The sequence below is a fragment of the Salvelinus fontinalis genome, chromosome 32 (genome assembly GCF_029448725.1).
Source record: "Salvelinus fontinalis isolate EN_2023a chromosome 32, ASM2944872v1, whole genome shotgun sequence".
In the NCBI taxonomy this organism is placed as follows: Eukaryota; Metazoa; Chordata; class Actinopteri; order Salmoniformes; family Salmonidae; genus Salvelinus; species Salvelinus fontinalis.
In genome coordinates, this window is record NC_074696.1 from 2,569,469 (window position 1) to 2,589,421 (window position 19,953).

At 47.4% G+C, this 19,953-nt stretch overlaps 1 protein-coding gene across 1 annotated transcript in view; it reads right to left on the reverse strand.

Moving 5' to 3' along the window:
• Positions 1-268: 268 nt before the first annotated feature.
• The window catches only part of trib1 (tribbles pseudokinase 1), a 34,133-nt gene continuing 14,448 nt past the window's right edge, over positions 269-19,953 (reverse strand). Inside the window, exon 3 of the mRNA XM_055893216.1 lies at positions 269-2,887. Within this exon, the coding sequence (XP_055749191.1) occupies positions 2,419-2,887 (469 nt within the window). The 3' untranslated portion in view covers positions 269-2,418. The remainder of the gene's footprint in view (positions 2,888-19,953) is intronic.

The window sequence follows — 19,953 nt, forward strand, 5'->3', positions numbered from 1 at the left end:
CCTAATATAGTGTATAAGAGGTCAGGCTGGGCCTAATATAGTGTATAAGAGGTCAGGCTGGGCCTAATATAGTGTATAAGAGGACAGGCTGGGCCTAATATAGTGTATAAGAGGTCAGGCTGGGCCTAATATAGTGTATAAGAGGACAGGCTGGGCCTAATATAGTGTATAAGAGGTCAGGCTGGGCCTAATATAGTGTATAAGAGGACAGGCTGGGCCTAATATAGTGTATAAGAGGTCAGGCTGGGCCTAATATAGTGTATAAGAGGACAGGCTGGGCCTAATATAGTGTATAAGAGGTCAGGCTGGGCCTAATATAGTGTATAAGAGGTCAGGCTGGGCCTAATATAGTGTATAAGAGGTCAGGCTGGGCCTAATATAGTGTATAAGAGGACAGGCTGGGCCTAATATAGTGTATAAGAGGTCAGGCTGGGCCTAATATAGTGTATAAGAGGACAGGCTGGGCCTAATATAGTGTATAAGAGGACAGGCTGGGCCTAATATAGTGTATAAGATGTCAGGCTGGGCCTAATATAGTGTATAAGATGTCAGGCTGGGCCTAATATAGTGTATAAGAGGTCAGGCTGGGCCTAATATAGTGTATAAGAGGTCAGGCTGGGCCTAATATAGTGTATAAGAGGACAGGCTGGGCCTAATATAGTGTATAAGAGGTCAGGCTGGGCCTAATATAGTGTATAAGAGGTCAGGCTGGGCCTAATATAGTGTATAAGAGGTCAGGCTGGGCCTAATATAGTGTATAAGAGGTCAGGCTGGGCCTAATATAGTGTATAAGAGGTCAGGCTGGGCCTAATATAGTGTATAAGAGGACAGGCTGGGCCTAATATAGTGTATAAGAGGTCAGGCTGGGCCTAATATAGTGTATAAGAGGACAGGCTGGGCCTAATATAGTGTATAAGAGGTCAGGCTGGGCCTAATATAGTGTATAAGAGGACAGGCTGGGCCTAATATAGTGTATAAGAGGACATACAAGCTGTAGTGGTTCCTATGTTGTTGATGTAAATAATATGTGTTGGTCCGTGGTGTGTAATGAGGAGCAAACAGACATTACAACTTGACACATTTATGTAATTGCTTATTCCGGTTACTAATAAACATTCATCCATTAAGAACATGACTGTAAAAACTGTTAAATCTCCTTGGATTGATGAGGATTTGAAAACTTGTGTGGTTGAGAGGGATGAGGCAAAAGGAATTAGCAAATAAGTCTGGCTGCACAACTGATTGGCAAACGTGCTGCAAAATGAGAAATGATGTGACTAAACTAAATAAAAGAAGAAGAAACTCCACTATGAAACAAAGATACATTATATAAAGAATGATAGTAAAAGGCTTTGGGGAACCTTCAATGACATTTTGGGAGAAAAGCAAACTCATTTTAGGCGAAAATTTAAAAAAAAAAGGGGTCTATCCCTAGAACGTTTTAATCTACTCTAGTAAACCATGTGATGGTGAGCTGGTTTTAATCCACTCTAGTAAACCATGTGATGGTGAGCTGGTTTTAATCTACTCTAGTAAACCATGTGATGGTGAGCTGGTTTTAATCTACTCTAGTAAACCATGTGATGGTGAGCTGGTGTTAATCTACTCTAGTAAACAATGTGATGGTGGTTTTAATCTACTCTAGTAAACCATGTGATGGTGAGCTGGTTTTAATCTACTCTAGTAAACCATGTGATGGTGGTTTTAATCTACTCTAGTAAACCATGTGATGGTGAGCTGGTGTTAATCTACTCTAGTAAACCATGTGATGGTGGTTTTAATCTACTCTAGTAAACCATGTGATGGTGAGCTGGTGTTAATCTACTCTAGTAAACCATGTGATGGTGGTTTTAATCTACTCTAGTAAACCATGTGATGGTGAGCTGGTGTTAATCTACTCTAGTACACAAGGTGATGGTGGTGTTAATCTACTCTAGTAAACCATGTGATGGTGAGCTGGTTTTAATCTACTCTAGTAAACCATGTGATGGTGAGCTGGTGTTAATCTACTCTAGTACACAAGGTGATGGTGGTTTTAATCTACTCTAGTAAACCATGTGATGGTGAGCTGGTGTTAATCTAATCTAGTAAACCATGTGATGGTGAGCTGGTGTTAATCTAATCTAGTAAACCATGTGATGGTGAGCTGGTTTTTAGCACCAAATGACTACTTTTTTGTGAACACGCACAACGGACAATGATGGTGGTGTACTTTAAACAACGCCCTTATTCTAACATATAGACAAACAATAGTTTGAGTTAACATCTTGTGTCTGACCTGCATCCAGCAAAGTATACAACCATAACCTTCTCAAATCTGCCACAAAAGAAAAATGGAAAAAAAAAACCCTCTTGAACGTATTTTTGCTCCGATTCCACTCGAGGGGTTAAGTGAGTCCTAGGGATTCATCCAATCGATCAACAGAACAGATCATCCTCCTCTTCAGTGTCACAGGAAGGCACTGTCTGTTCCGACGAATCCACTTCCTGTTCACTGACACCTGTTTCCTGTACGTTGGTGGTGTGGAACCACGGATGGAAAAGCACCTCGGCGGCGGTCAGTCTGTCCCACGGTTCTTTCCTCAGCAGGGATCGCAACAGGCACTTGGCCCGGGGAGAGAGGCCCTCGGGTAGGCAGCACTGGCCCCGGCGGATCTTGGAGAAGAGGGTAGCTGGGTCTGGGTCGTGGAAAGGGTAGCGTCCCACCAGCATAGTGTAGAGCATCACCCCTAGGGACCAGACGTCCGCCTGCTTCCCGGAGTAGGAGCTGGAGCCGTTCAGGATCTCTGGGCTGACGTAGGCCGGGCAGCCGTGGGTGTCTGACATGGAGTCGTCATCTCCTTCTAGAACCTTGCAGTCCTCCAGGCCTTCCAGCCTCACATGGGTCCTACAGGACAACAAAGAGCATGGGTTATTAGCAGAGAGCAAGAGGCAAAGCAAGAGGCTCCACTCCCTTAAAAATCTGTTCACGCGAGAATACAAAAAATAAGCAGACGAAGTGGGGATTTTTTGTATTGCGGTTTATGAGAGAGTTGCATATAAAATGTGATTGATAATTGCAATAGAAGTTCCGTAATCTTCAGGTTGTTACGTTATTAGTAGAATTCACAATGCTGTCCTACAGGACAATGAAGAAAATGGGTTGGTTGTTTATTTTTCTTATTGTTTAATTAGTATATATTTCAAATTCTACGAAGGGCAAATTACTGAGGCATACCATCATGCTTAACAGAGTCTGGAGAGGACAAGTTAGTGATCTGAGACTGGATGGGATGTGTCCCAAAGAGAGCCCTATTCCCTACACAGGGCCTATAGGGCTCTGGTCAAAAGTAGTGCACTATAAACACTGAGTGCACTAAACATGAGGACAACCTTCAGGGCATCAAAGCAGATGTTATTGGTCACATACACATGGTTAGCAGATGGTATTGGTCACATGGTTAGCAGATGTTAATGGTCACATACACATGGTTAGCAGATGTTAATGGTCACATACACATGGTTAGCAGATGGTATTGGTCACATGGTTAGCAGATGTTATTGGTCACATGGTTAGCAGATGTTATTGGTCACATACACATGGTTAGCAGATGTTACTGGTCACATACACATGGTTATCAGATGTTATTGGTCACATACACATGGTTAGCAGATGTTATTGGTCACATACACATGGTTAGCAGATGTTAATGGTCACATACACATGGTTAGCAGATGTTATTGGTCACATGGTTAGCATATGTTATTGGTCACATACACATGGTTAGCAGATGTTACTGGTCACATACACATGGTTAGCAGATGTTAATGGTCACATACACATGGTTAGCAGATGTTATTGGTCACATACACATGGTTAGCAGATGTTATTGGTCACATGGTTAGCAGATGTTATTGGTCACATGGTTAGCATATGTTATTGGTCACATACACATGGTTAGCATATGTTATTGGTCACATACACATGGTTAGCAGATGTTATTGGTCACATGGTTAGCAGATGCTATTGGTCACATACACATGGTTAGCAGATGTTATTGGTCACATACACATGGTTAGCATATGTTATTGGTCACATACACATGGTTAGCAGATGTTATTGGTCACATGGTTAGCATATGTTATTGGTCACATACACATGGTTAGCAGATGTTATTGGTCACATGGTTAGCAGATGCTATTGGTCACATACACATGGTTAGCAGATGTTATTGGTCACATATACATGGTTAGCAGATGTTACTGGTCACATGGTTAGCAGATGTTATTGGTCACATGGTTAGCAGATGTTGTTGGTCACATGGTTAGCAGATGTTATTGGTCACATGGTTAGCAGATGTTATTGGTCACATACACATGGTTAGCAGATGTTATTGGTCACATACACATGGTTAGCAGATGTTATTGGTCACATACACATGGTTAGCAGATGTTATTGGTCACATACACATGGTTAGCAGATGTTATTGCTCACATACACATGGTTAGCAGATGTTATTGGTCACATACACATGGTTAGCAGATGTTATTGGTCACATGGTTAGCATATGTTATTGGTCACATACACATGGTTAGCAGATGTTATTGGTCACATGGTTAGCATATGTTATTGGTCACATACACATGGTTAGCAGATGTTATTGGTCACATGGTTAGCAGATGTTATTGGTCACATACACATGGTTAGCAGATGTTATTGGTCACATGGTTAGCATATGTTATTGGTCACATACACATGGTTAGCAGATGTTACTGGTCACATACACATGGTTAGCAGATGTTATTGCGGGTGTAGCGAAATGCTTGCGTTTCTAGCTCCGACAGTGCAGTAATATCTAACAAGTAATATCTAACAATTTCACAACATATACCCAATACACACAAATCTAAGTAAAGGAATGGAATGAAGAATATATAAATATATGGACGAGCAATGACAGAGCGGCATAGACTAAGACCCTACAAGGCATTGAAAACACTCTACAGCTGACCCCGTGGTGACTCTAATGCTTCCACACAGTTGTGTCAAGTTGGCTGGATGTCCTTTGGTTGGTGGACTGTTCTTGATAAACACACACAACTGTGGAGAACCCTGATACAAACCGTGTGCGCCTGGCACCTACTATCATACCCTGTTCAAAGGGCACTTTAATCTGTTGGTCTTTCCCATTCACCCTCTGAATGACACACATACACGTCTCAAAAGGCTTAAAACCTGTTGAGGACAGAGGGCTTCTTCTTAATAGGGGGCGCTGTTTTCACTTTGGGGGAAAAACGTGCCCAATTTAAACGGCCTCGTACTCAATTCTTGCTCGTACAATATGCATATTATTATTACTATTGGATAGAAAACACTCTCTAGTTTCTAAAACCGTTAGAATTATATCTGTGAGTAAAACAGAACTCATTTGGCACAAACTTCCTGACCAGGAAGTGGAAAATCTGAAATCGATGCTCTCTTCTAGGTCCTGCCTATAAATGGGCATGATACGTATTAGTATACATGCACGTCATACACCTTCCCCTGGATGTCAAGAGGCGGTGAGAGAAGAAATGGAGTGTTTATCTTGGTCTGAAGTAGAATAATTCTTCTTGGAATGACGTGTCATTCATTTCCTGTTTTCAGGAAGGCGCGAGAAGGAACCGGGGATTGCCTTATGAAAAGCTTTCGTTATAGGCGACTACTATCTCCGGCTTTGATTTTATTTGATACATATGACCATATCATCGTAAAGTGTTTTTTCAATATAGTTTAATCAGATTATTGAAATTTTCTCGGGAGTTTTGCTGTGTTCCGTTCTCTTCTGTTTGGTGACATGGAGAGATTCGTGCCACTTGGCTAGTGCGCTTGCTAAATCGAGAGGGAAAGAGGCCGTTCTAAATCCAAACAACGATTGTTCCCGACAAAGGACCCCTTGTACAACATTCTGATGAAAGATCAGCAAAAGTAGGAAACATTTTATGATGCTATTTCATATATCTGTTTTACATGCGAACTAGTCGTTGGCGCCCAGCTTTTGGGTACTCTAGCTATACCGAAGCTGGATGTTGTAATGAAGTTATTTTTAGAATTCTAACACAGCGATTTCATTAAGAACTAATGGATTTATCATTTCCTATACAACATGTATTTTTTAGTTATGTTTATGAATAGCTATTTGGTCAGAATATGTGTGTCAGAAAAAGTGTCAGAAAAATATCTGGACGTTGTGGGAAAAAGTAGCTACGTTAGCACAATGTATAACCACTGATTTCAGCTCTAAATATGCACATTTTTGAACAAAACATAAGTGTATGTATAACCTGATGTTATAGGACTGTCATCTGATGAAGAATATCAAGGTTAGTCAAAAATTATATATCTTTTGCTTGCTTGTTACTATCGCTAACTTTTGCTACTGGGAAACGGCTTGTGTTTCTGGCTATTGTGGTAAGCTAATATAACGCTATATTGTGTTTTCGCTGTAAAACACTTAATAAATCCAAGATGGCGTAGCAGTCGGACGTGTGTTTGTCTTGTCCCGCCTTGTCCCGCGTAAATAGTCCTCGTATTTTTTGTATACATTTCGTATATATTTTAATTTCACTTTCCATCTAGGAACTGAATATACATTCCCGCAACCCGCCTCACCCAATGTGGTACGGATCTGCTATTTTTTATACTTTAGAACCGTAACCCCAATCAGAAGCTAGCCAGATAACTAGCTACTAGCTAGTAGTCAGTTAGCCACTGCTGCGGTCTTCACCCTTAACTCGGACACCAGCCAGCTTCAGCTCGGGCCATTACCTGCCAGTCTGCAGGCGCGATATCAACCCAGAGCATATAGGACTGCTTTTTCTCTACCACATCACCGGATTCCTGACGCAAGCTCTGGACAATTACACCGGATCATCGTCGCTAGATAGCTGCAACCGAGTGGCTACTACTGGCTAATACCTCTGTCCCGATACAAGCACCAGTTAGCCTTGAGCTAGCCTTGAGCTAGGCCCATCTGCCGGCTAGCCGAAGAGGTCTACCAGCGAATTCTTGGGCTATAATACCTCTTTTGCCAATTGGACTGGACCCTTTATTGCCGACACGGAGCCCCGCCGATCCATCACGACTGGTCTGCCGACGTAATTGTCCGAGGTGGTTTCAACAGGCTTTTCAATTGCGACGTTTCTGAATACCCATCTGCTAATTATTAGCTGTCTTATCGGCTGCTATCTAAATAAATATACCGGACAATTTTTTTTTTTTTTTCTTGGGTCACTATATCTATTTTGCCAATTGGATCGATCCCCTCTACCACACGGAACCCCACTAATATACCGACGGAAACGAACGAGGTGACAAAAAAAAATAATAATAATAAAAAATAAATAAAAAACAGACCTCCATCCTATGTTATCTTGCTACCGATAGCCAGCTACCCGGCCAGCTGTCTGGATCGCCGTGACCCCAACCAACCTCTACTCACTGGACCCTTATGATCACTCGATTAAGCATGCCTCTCCTTAATGTAAATATGCCTTGTCCATTGCTGTTCTGGTTAGTGTTTATTGGCTTATTTCACTGTAGAGCCTCTAGCCCTGCTCACTATATATCCAACCTCTTTTATTTTATCTTTATTTAACTAGGCAAGTCAGTTAAGAACAAATTCTTATTTTCAATGACGACCTAGGAACAGTGGGTTAACTGCCTGTTCAGGGGCAGAACGACAGATTTGTACCTTGTCAGCTCGGGGATTTGAACTTGCAACCTTTCGGTTACTAGTCCAATGCTCTAACCACTAGGCTACCTCTCAGTTCCACCACCCACATATGCGATGACATCACCTGGTTTCAATGATGTTTCTAGAGACAATATCTCTCTCATCATCACTCAATACCTAGGTTTACCTCCACTGTATTCACATCCTACCATACCTTTGTCTGTACATTATTCCTTGAAGCTATTTTATCGCCCCCAGAAACGTCCTTTTACTCTCTGTTCTAGACGTTCTAGACGACCAATTCTCATAGCTTTTAGCCGTACCCTTATCCTACTCCTCCTCTGTTCCTCTGGTGATGTAGAGGTGAATCCAGGCCCTGCAGTACCTAGCTCCACTCCTATTCCCCAGGCGCTCTCTTTTGATGACTTCTGTAACCGTAATAGCCTTGGTTTCATGTATGTTAACATTAGAAGCCTCCTCCCTAAGTTTGTTTTGTTCACAGCTTTAGCACACTCTGCCAACCCAGATGTTTTAGCCGTGTCTGAATCCTGGCTTAGGAAGACCACCAAAAATTCTGACATTTTCATCCCTAACTACAAGATTTTCAGACAAGATAGAACGGCCAAAGGGGGCGGTGTTGCAATCTACTGCAAGGATTGCCTGCAGAGTTCTGTTTTACTATCCAGGTCTGTTCCCAAACAATTTGAACTTCTACTTTTAAAAATCCACCTCTCTAAAAACAAGTCTCTCACTGTTGCCGCCTGCTATAGACCACCCTCTGCCCCCAGCTGTGCTCTGGACACCATATGTGAACTGATTGCCCCCCATCTATCTTCAGAGCTTGTGCTGCTAGGCGACCTAAATTGGAACATGCTTAACACCCCAGCCATCCTACAATCTAAGCTTGATGCCCTCAATCTCACACAAATTATCAATGAACCTACCAGGTATCACCCCAATTCCGTAAACACGGGTACCCTCATAGACATCATCCTAACCAACTTGCCCTCCAAATACACCTCTGCTGTTTTCAACCAAGATCTCAGCGATCACTGCCTCATTGCCTGTATCCGTAATGGGTCAGCGATCAAACGACCTCCACTCATCACTGTTAAACGCTCCCTGAAACACTTCAGCCGGCAGGCCTTTCTAATCGACCTGGCCGAGGTATCCTGGAAGGATATTGATCTCATCCCGTCAGTAGAGGATGCCTGGATATTTTTTTTAAATGCCTTCCTCACCATCTTGAATAAGCATGCCCCATTCAATAAATTTAGAACCAGGAACAGATATAGCCCTTGGTTCTCTCCTGACCTGACTGCCCTTAACCAACAGAAAAACATCCTATGGCGTTCTGCATTAGCATCGAACAGCCCCCGTGATATGCAACTTTTCAGGGAAGCTAGAAACCAGTATACACAGGCAGTTAGAAAAGCCAAGGCTAGCTTTTTCAAGCAGAAATTTGCTTCCTGCAACACAAACTCCAAAAAGTTCTGGGACACTGTAAAGTCCATGGAGAATAAGAACACCTCCACCCAGCTTCCAACTGCACTGAAGATAGGAAAACTGTCACCACCGACAAATCCACTATAATTGAGAATTTCAACAAGCATTTTTCTACGGCTGGCCATGCTTTCCACCTGGCTACCCCTACCCCGGTCAACAGCACTGGCCTCCCCTCTGCTACTCGCCCACGCCTTCCCCATTTCTCTTTCTCCCAAATACAGTCAGCTGATGTTCTGAAAGAGCTGCAAAATCTGGACCCTTACAAATCAGCCGGGCTAGATAATCTGGACCCTTTCTTTCTAAAACTATCTGCTGAAATTGTTGCCACCCCTATTACCAGCCTTTTCAACCTCTCTTTCGTGTCGTCTGAGATTCCCAAAGATTGGAAAGCAGCTGCGGTTATCCCCCTCTTCAAAGGGGGGGACACTCTTGACCCAAACAGCTACAGACCTATATCTATCCTACCCTGCCTTTCTAAGGTCTTCGAAAGCCAAGTCAACAAACAGATTACCGACCATCTCGAATCCCACCATACCTTCTCCGCTATGCAATCTGGTTTCAGAGCTGGTCATGGGTGCACCTCAGCCACGCTCAAGGTCATAAACGATATCTTAACCGCTATCGATAGGAAACAGTACTGTGCAGCCATATTCATTGACCTGGCCAAGGCTTTTGACTCTGTCAATCACCACATCCTCATCGGCAGACTCGACAGCCTTGGTTTCTCTAATGATTGCCTCGCCTGGTTCACCAACTACTTCTCTGATCGAGTTCAGTGTGTCAAATCGGAGGGTCTGTTGTCCGGACCTCTGGCAGTCTCTATGGGGGTGCCACAGGGTTCAATTCTTGAACCGACTCTCTTCTCTGTATACATCAATGATGTCGCTCTTGCTGCTGGTGAGTCTCTGATCCACCTCTACGCAGACGACACTATTCTGTATACTTCTGGCCCTTCTTTTGACACTGTGTTAACAACCCTCCAGGCGAGCTTCAATGCCATACAACTCTCCTTCCGTGGCCTCCAACTGCTCTTAAATACAAGTAAAACTAAATGCATGCTCTTCAACCGATCGCTGCCCGCACCTGCCCGCCCATCCAGCATCACTACTCTGGACGGTTCTGACTTAGAATATGTGGACAACTACAAATACCTAGGTGTCTGGTTAGACTGTAAACTCTCCTTCCAGACTCACATCAAGCATCTCCAATCCAAAGTTAAATCTAGAATCGGCTTCCTATTCCGCAACAAAGCATCTTTCACTCATGCTGCCAAACATACCCTTGTAAAACTGACCATCCTACCAATCCTCGACTTCGGTGATGTCATTTACAAAATAGCCTCCAAAACCCTACTCAATAAATTGGATGCAGTCTATCACAGTGCCATCCGTTTTGTCACCAAAGCCCCATATACTACCCACCACTGCGACCTGTACGCTCTCGTTGGCTGGCCCTCGCTTCACACTCGTCGCCAAACCCACTGGCTCCAGGTCCTCTACAAGACCCTGCTAGGTAAAGTCCCCCCTTATCTCAGCTCGCTGGTCACCATAGCAACGCCCACCCGTAGCACGCGCTCCAGCAGGTATATCTCTCTGATCACCCCCAAAACCAATTCTTCCTTTGGCCGCCTCTCCTTCCAGTTCTCTGCTGCCAATGACTGGAACGAACTACAAAAATCTCTGAAACTGGAAACACTTATCTCCCTCACTAGCTTTAAGCACCAGCTGTCAGAGCAGCTCATAGATTACTGCACCTGTACATAGCCCATCTATAATTTAGCCCAAACAACTACCTCTTTACCTACTGTATTTATTTATTTTGCTCCTTTGCACCCCATTATTTCTATCTCTACTTTGCACCTTCTTCCACTGCAAACCAACCATTCCAGTGTTTTTTTTTACTTGCTATATTGTATTTACTTCGCCACCATGGCCTTTTTAATATTTTTTATTTATTAATATATTTTATTTGCCTTCACCTCCCTTATCTCACCTCACTTGCTCACATTGTATATAGACTTATTTTTCACTGTATTATTGACTGTATGTTTGTTTTACTCCATGTGTAACTATGTGTTGTTGTATGTGTCGAACTGCTTTGCTTTATCTTGGCCAGGTCGCAATTGTAAATGAGAACGTGTTCTCAATTTGCCTACCTGGTTAAATAAAGGTGAAAAAAAAAAAATTAAAAAAAAACGGAAATATTGGCTGGAATCACAAGATGCCTGTCTTTCATTTGCTGTACATTATGTATTTTTCAGAAATGTTTTATGATGAGTAATTAGGTATTTGACGTTGGTGTCTGTAATTATTATGGCTGCTTTCGGTGCAATTTCTGATTGTAGCTGCAATGTAAACTATGATTTATACCTGAAATATGCACATTTTTCGAACAAAACATAGATTTATTGTATAACTTGTTATCAGACTGTCATCTGATGAAGTTGTTTCTTGGTTAGTTTGGTTGGTTCTTGGTTAGTTAGTTTGGCTTTGTGCATGCTACCTGTGCTGTGAAAAATGTCTGTCCTTTTTTGTATTTGGTGGTGAGCTAACATAAATATACGTGCTGTTTTCGCTGTAAAATAATAAATAAAAAAATCGGACATGTTGGCTGGATTCACAAGATGTGTACCTTTCATTTGCTGTATTGGACTTGTTAATGTGTGAAAGTTAATATTTAAAAAAAATATATTTTGAATTTCGCGCTCTGCCTTTTCAGTGGAATGTGGGAGGAGTTCCGCTGGCGGAACGCCAGAGCAGTAATCATCCTCCTTTAACCTGTCTCCTCCTCTTCATCGGAGTTCTGTCAGTGTCGTGTTCCTGGTTTTGTTGTTTTATTAAAAACCTTTCACCTGCTTCCAGACTCACCGCCCCATCGTTACACATCTCCACCGATTTGAAATGGGTTTAACAGGTGACATCAGTAAGGCATCATAGCTTTCATTTGGATTCACCTGGTCAGTCTGTCATGGAAATGGTTTGTACCCTCAGTGTATATATAGGGAATACAGTGCCATTTCTGGCCCACTTGTTACCCAAGAAAGACCACGTGGAGAGTTTTAACAGCGGCTAACATTGTGGTCTGTCAGAGAGAGGGGCTGCAAACAGCCCTGGTGCATAGCGACAGAACGGAAGAGAGAGAGAGACATCTCAATGTGGAGTAGTCCTCTTCTCTCTTCTCCTCCCCCTCCTCTTCTCTCCTCTCTACTCCCTCTCCACCCTCCCCTTCTCTCCTCTCCCCCTTCCTTTCCTCCCCCCTCCCCTTCTCTCTTCTCCTCCCCTCTCTCCTCTCCTCTGGCAGGTCAAGCTGTCATCTAGGTCAAATGTCTGGTGGGTCTGTCTGCCTGGTGTGTGTCTATGTATCTGACCTGGCAGCAGAGTGTTGCAATGTCAACCACCCACGTCAACGTCTAGCTGGCTAAAATTATCTCTGTGCAAGGCTGGCTGTATTCACAAAGTCTCGGTTCATAATCTCTAACTTTCTCTGAGCGCCTCCCTCCCTCCCTCCCTCCCTACCCTCCCTCCCTCCCTACCCTCCCTCCCTCCCTCCCTCCCTCCCTCCCTCCCTCCCTCCCTCCCTCCCCTCCCCTCCCTCCCTCCCTCCCTCCCTCCCTCCCAACCCTCCCTCCCAACCCTCCCTCCCCTCCCTCCCCCCCTCCCTCCCTCCTCAGTGCAGTGGAGTGACCCTTTGCAGTCATATTGCTATCCGAGAGACTCAGGCTCCTTAGTCTGTCTGCCTGCTTTCATTTATTCACTTTGCTTTTAAAAGTCACAGGTTGCTGGGAAGGAAGCGTTGCTGTTGAAACTCTGCATGGCACAGTTATGTTAAGAGAGGAGAGGACTATGGGAAACGGAGTTGTTCTACAGTAATCTACAGACATCGAGGCTGTCTGTAGGGGGAGGAGGGGGAGGAGGTGTTCTACAGTAAGACATTGAGACTGTCTGTAGGGGGAGGAGGGGGAGGAGGTGTTCTACAGTAAGACATTGAGACTGTCTGTAGGGGGAGGAGGGGGAGGAGGTGTTCTACAGTAAGACATTGAGGCTGTCTGTAGGGGGAGGAGGGGGAGGAGGTGTTCTACAGTAAGACATTGAGGCTGTCTGTAGGGGGAGGAGGGGGAGGAGGGGGAGGAGGTGTTCTACAGTAAGACATTGAGGCTGTCTGTAGGGGGGAGGAGGGGGAGGAGGTGTTCTACAGTAAGACATTGAGGCTGTCTGTAGGGGGAGGAGGGGGAGGAGGTGTTCTACAGTAAGACATTGAGGCTGTCTGTAGGGGGAGGAGGGGGAGGAGGTGTTCTACAGTAAGACATTGAGGCTGTCTGTAGGGGAGGAGGGGGAGGAGGTGTTCTACAGTAAGACATTGAGGCTGTCTGTAGGGGAGGAGGTGTTCTACAGTAAGACATTGAGGCTGTCTGTAGGGGGAGGGGGGGAGGAGGTGTTCTACAGTAAGACATTGAGGCTGTCTGTAGGGGGAGGAGGGGGAGGAGGTGTTCTACAGTAAGACATTGAGGCTGTCTGTAGGGGAGGAGGGGGAGGAGGGGGAGGAGGTGTTCTACAGTAAGACATTGAGGTTGTCTGTAGGGGGAGGAGGGGGAGGAGGTGTTCTACAGTAAGACATTGAGGCTGTCTGTAGGGGAAGGAGGTGTTCTACAGTAAGACATTGATGCTGTCTGTAGGGGAAGGAGGTGTTCTACAGTCAGACATTGAGGCTGTCTGTAGGGGGAGGAGGTGTTCTACAGTAAGACATTGAGGCTGTCTGTAGGGGGAGGAGGTGTTCTACAGTAAGACATTGAGGCTGTCTGTAGGGGGAGGAGGGGGAGGAGGTGTTCTACAGTAAGAAATTGAGGCTGTCTGTAGGGGGAGGAGGGGGAGGAGGTGTTCTACAGTAAGACATTGAGGCTGTCTGTAGGGGGAGGAGGGGGAGGAGGGGGAGGAGGTGTTCTACAGTAAGACATTGAGGCTGTCTGTAGGGGGAGGAGGGGGAGGAGGTGTTCTACAGTAAGACATTGAGGCTGTCTGTAGGGGGAGGAGGGGGAGGAGGTGTTCTACAGTAAGACATTGAGGCTGTCTGCAGGGGAGGAGGTGTTCTACAGTAAGACATTGAGGCTGTCTGTAGGGGGAGGAGGGGGAGGAGGTGTTCTACAGTAAGACATTGAGGCTGTCTGTAGGGGGAGGAGGGGGAGGAGGTGTTCTACAGTAAGACATTGAGGCTGTCTGTAGGGGGAGGAGGGGGAGGAGGTGTTCTACAGTAAGACATTGAGGCTGTTCGTAGGGGGAGGAGGGGGAGGAGGTGTTCTACAGTAAGACATTGAGGCTGTCTGGAGGGGGAGGAGGGGGAGGAGGTGTTCTGCAGTAAGACATTGAGGCTGTCTGTAGGGGAGGAGGGGTTCTACAGTAAGACATTGAGGCTGTCTGTAGGGGAGGAGGGGGAGGAGGGGGGGGAGGTGTTCTACAGTAAGACATTGAGGCTGTCTGTAGGGGGAGGAGGGGGAGGAGGTGTTCTACAGTAAGACATTGAGGCTGTCTGTAGGGGGAGGAGGGGGAGGAGGTGTTCTACAGTAAGACATTGAGGATGTCTGTAGGGGGAGCAGGTGTTTTACAGTAAGACATTGAGGCTGTCTGTAGGGGGAGGAGGGGGAGGAGGTGTTCTACAGTAAGACATTGAGACTGTCTGTAGGGGGAGGAGGGGGAGGAGGTGTTCTACAGTAAGACATTGAGGCTGTCTGTAGGGGGAGGAGGGGGAGGAGGTGTTCTACAGTAAGACATTGAGGCTGTCTGTAGGGGGAGGTGGGGGGAGGAGGTGTTCTACAGTAAGACATTGAGGCTGTCTGTAGGGGGAGGAGGGGGAGGAGGTGTTCTACAGTAAGACATTGAGGCTGTCTGTAGGGGAGGAGGGGGAGGAGGTGTTCTACAGTAAGACATTCAGGCTGTCTGTAGGGGAGGAGGGGGAGGAGGTGTTCTACAGTAAGACATTGAGGCTGTCTGTAGGGGGAGGAGGGGGAGGAGGTGTTCTACAGTAAGACATTGAGGCTGTCTGTAGGGGAGGAGGGGGAGGAGGTGTTCTACAGTAAGACATTGAGGCTATCTGTAGGGGGAGGAGGGGGAGGAGGTGTTCTACAGTAAGACATTGAGGCTGTCTGTAGGGGGAGGAGGGGGAGGAGGTGTCCTACAGTAAGACATTGAGGCTGTCTGCAGGGGAGGAGGTGTTCTACAGTAAGACATTGAGGCTGTCTGTAGGGGGAGGAGGGGGAGGAGGTGTTCTACAGTAAGACATTGAGGCTGTCTGTAGGGGGAGGAGGGGGAGGAGGTGTTCTACAGTAAGACATTGAGGCTGTCTGTAGGGGAAGGAGGGGGAGGAGGTGTTCTACAGTAAGACATTGAGGCTGTTCGTAGGGGGAGGAGGGGGAGGAGGTGTTCTACAGTAAGACATTGAGGCTGTCTGGAGGGGGAGGAGGGGGAGGAGGTGTTCTGCAGTAAGACATTGAGGCTGTCTGTAGGGGAGGAGGGGTTCTACAGTAAGACATTGAGGCTGTCTGTAGGGGAGGAGGGGGAGGAGGGGGGGGTGTTCTACAGTAAGACATTGAGGCTGTCTGTAGGGGGAGGAGGGGGAGGAGGTGTTCTACAGTAAGAAATTGAGGCTGTCTGTAGGGGGAGGAGGGGGAGGAGGTGTTCTACAGTAAGACATTGAGGCTGTCTGTAGGGGGAGGAGGGGGAGGAGGTGTTCTACAGTAAGACATTGAGGCTGTCTGTAGGGGGAGGAGGGGGAGGAGGTGTTCTACAGTAAGACATTGAGGCTGTCTGTAGGGGAGGAGGGGGAGGAGGTGTTCTACAGTAAGACATTGAGGCTGTCTGTAGGGGAGGAGGTGTTCTACAGTAAGACATTGAGGCTGTCTGTAGGGGGAGGGGGGGAGGAGGTGTTCTACAGTAAGACATCGAGGCTGTCTGTAGGGGGAGGAGGTGTTCTACAGTAAGACATTGAGGCTGTCTGTAGGGGAGGAGGGGGAGGAGGTGTTCTACAGTAAGACATTGAGGTTTGTGCGTAGGGGGAGGAGGGGGAGGAGGTGTTCTACAGTAAGACATTGAGGCTGTCTGTAGGGGGAGGAGGGGGAGGAGGTGTCCTACAGTAAGACATTGAGGCTGTCTGCAGGGGAGGAGGTGTTCTACAGTAAGACATTGAGGCTGTCTGTAGGGGGAGGAGGGGGAGGAGGTGTTCTACAGTAAGACATTGAGGCTGTCTGTAGGGGGAGGAGGGGGAGGAGGTGTTCTACAGTAAGACATTGAGGCTGTCTGTAGGGGAAGGAGGGGGAGGAGGTGTTCTACAGTAAGACATTGAGGCTGTTCGTAGGGGGAGGAGGGGGAGGAGGTGTTCTACAGTAAGACATTGAGGCTGTCTGGAGGGGGAGGAGGGGGAGGAGGTGTTCTGCAGTAAGACATTGAGGCTGTCTGTAGGGGAGGAGGGGTTCTACAGTAAGACATTGAGGCTGTCTGTAGGGGAGGAGGGGGAGGAGGGGGGGGGTGTTCTACAGTAAGACATTGAGGCTGTCTGTAGGGGGAGGAGGGGGAGGAGGTGTTCTACAGTAAGACATTGACGCTGTCTGTAGGGGGAGGAGGGGGAGGAGGTGTTCTACAGTAAGACATTGAGGCTGTCTGTAGGGGGAGCAGGTGTTTTACAGTAAGACATTGAGGCTGTCTGTAGGGGGAGGAGGGGGAGGAGGTGTTCTACAGTAAGACATTGAGGCTGTCTGTAGGGGGAGGAGGGGGAGGAGGTGTTCTACAGTAAGACATTGAGGCTGTCTGTAGGGGGAGGAGGGGGAGGAGGTGTTCTACAGTAAGACATTGAGGCTGTCTGTAGGGGGAGGAGGGGGAGGAGGTGTTCTACAGTAAGACATTGAGGCTGTCTGTAGGGGGAGGAGGGGGAGGAGGTGTTCTACAGTAAGACATTGAGGCTGTCTGTAGGGGAGGAGGGGGAGGAGGTGTTCTACAGTAAGACATTGAGGCTGTCTGTAGGGGAGGAGGTGTTCTACAGTAAGACATTGAGGCTGTCTGTAGGGGGAGGGGGGGAGGAGGTGTTCTACAGTAAGACATCGAGGCTGTCTGTAGGGGGAGGAGGTGTTCTACAGTAAGACATTGAGGCTGTCTGTAGGGGAGGAGGGGGAGGAGGTGTTCTACAATAAGACATTGAGGTTTGTGCGTAGGGGGAGGAGGGGGAGGAGGTGTTCTACAGTAAGACATTGAGGCTGTCTGTAGGGGAAGGAGGTGTTCTACAGTAAGACATTGATGCTGTCTGTAGGGGAAGGAGGTGTTCTACAGTCAGACATTGAGGCTGTCTGTAGGGGGAGGAGGTGTTCTACAGTAAGACATTGAGGCTGTCTGTAGGGGGAGGAGGTGTTCTACAGTAAGACATTGAGGCTGACTGTAGGGGAGGAGGGGGAGGAGGTTTTCTACGATAAGACATTGAGGCTGTCTGTAGAGGGAGGAGGGGGAGGAGGGGGAGGAGGTGTTCTACAGTAAGACATTGAGGCTGTCTGTAGGGGGAGGAGGGGGAGGAGGTGTTCTACGATAAGACATTGAGGCTGTCTGTAGAGGGAGGAGGGGGAGGAGGTGTTCTACAGTAAGACATTGAGGCTGTCTGTAGGGGGAGGAGGGGGAGGAGGGGGAGGAGGTGTTCTACAGTAAGATATTGAGGCTGTCTGTAGGGGGAAGAGGGGGAGGAGGTGTTCTACAGTAAGACATTGAGGCTGTCTGTAGGGGAGGAGGGGGAGGAGGTGTTCTACAGTAAGACATTGAGGCTGTCTGTAGGGGGAGGAGGGGGAGGAGGTGTTCTACGATAAGACATTGAGGCTGTCTGTAGAGGGAGGAGGGGGAGGAGGTGTTCTACAGTAAGACATTGAGGCTGTCTGTAGGGGGAGGAGGGGGAGGAGGTGTTCTACAGTAAGACATTGAGGCTGTCTGTAGGGGAGGAGGGGGAGGAGGTGTTCTACAGTAAGACATTGAGGCTGTCTGTAGGGGGTGGAGGGGGAGGAGGTGTTCTACAGTAAGACATTGAGGCTGTCTGTAGGGGGAGGAGGGGGAGGAGGTGTTCTACAGTAAGACATTGAGGCTGTCTGTAGGGGGAGGTGGGGGAGGAGGGGGAGGAGGTGTTCTACAGTAAGACATTGAGGCTGTCTGTAGGGGGAGGAGGGGGAGGAGGTGTTCTACGATAAGACATTGAGGCTGTCTGTAGAGGGAGGAGGGGGAGGAGGTGTTCTACAGTAAGACATTGAGGCTGTCTGTAGGGGGAGGAGGGGGAGGAGGGGGAGGAGGTGTTCTACAGTAAGATATTGAGGCTGTCTGTAGGGGGAAGAGGGGGAGGAGGTGTTCTACAGTAAGACATTGAGGCTGTCTGTAGGGGAGGAGGGGGAGGAGGTGTTCTACAGTAAGACATTGAGGCTGTCTGTAGGGGGAGGAGGGGGAGGAGGTGTTCTACGATAAGACATTGAGGCTGTCTGTAGAGGGAGGAGGGGGAGGAGGTGTTCTACAGTAAGACATTGAGGCTGTCTGTAGGGGGAGGAGGGGGAGGAGGTGTTCTACAGTAAGACATTGAGGCTGTCTGTAGGGGAGGAGGGGGAGGAGGTGTTCTACAGTAAGACATTGAGGCTGTCTGTAGGGGGAGGAGGGGGAGGAGGTGTTCTACGATAAGACATTGAGAATGTCTGTAGAGGGAGGAGGGGGAGGAGGTGTTCTACAGTAAGACATTGAGGCTGTCTGTAGGGGGAGGAGGGGGAGGAGGTGTTCTACAGTAAGACATTGAGGTTTGTGCGTAGGGGGAGGAGGGGGAGGAGGTGTTCTACAGTAAGACATTGAGGCTGTCTGTAGGGGAAGGAGGTGTTCTACAGTAAGACATTGATGCTGTCTGTAGGGGAAGGAGGTGTTCTACAGTCAGACATTGAGGCTGTCTGTAGGGGGAGGAGGTGTTCTACAGTAAGACATTGAGGCTGTCTGTAGGGGGAGGAGGTGTTCTACAGTAAGACATTGAGGCTGTCTGTAGGGGAGGAGGGGGAGGAGGTTTTCTACAGTAAGACATTGAGGCTGTCTGTAGGGGGAGGAGGGGGAGGAGGTGTTCTACAGTAAGACATTGAGGCTGTCTGTAGGGGGAGGAGGGGGAGGAGGTGTTCTACAGTAAGACATTGAGGCTGTCTGTAGGGGGAGGTGGGGGAGGAGGGGGAGGAGGTGTTCTACAGTAAGACATTGAGGCTGTCTGTAGGGGGAGGAGGGGGAGGAGGTGTTCTACGATAAGACATTGAGGCTGTCTGTAGAGGGAGGAGGGGGAGGAGGTGTTCTACAGTAAGACATTGAGGCTGTCTGTAGGGGAGGAGGGGGAGGAGGGGGAGGAGGTGTTCTACAGTAAGACATTGAGGCTGTCTGTAGGGGGAGGAGGGGGAGGAGGTGTTCTACAGTAAGACATTGAGGCTGTCTGTAGGGGAGGAGGGGGAGGAGGTGTTCTACAGTAAGACATTGAGGCTGTCTGTAGGGGGAGGAGGGGGAGGAGGTGTTCTACAGTAAGACATTGAGGCTGTCTGTAGAGGGAGGAGGGGGAGGAGGTGTTCTACAGTAAGACATTGAGGCTGTCTGTAGGGGGAGGAGGGGGAGGAGGTGTTCTACAGTAAGACATTGAGGCTGTCTGTAGGGGGAGGAGGGGGAGGAGGTGTTCTACAGTAAGACATTGAGGCTGTCTGTAGGGGGAGGAGGGGGAGGAGGTGTTCTACAGTAAGACATTG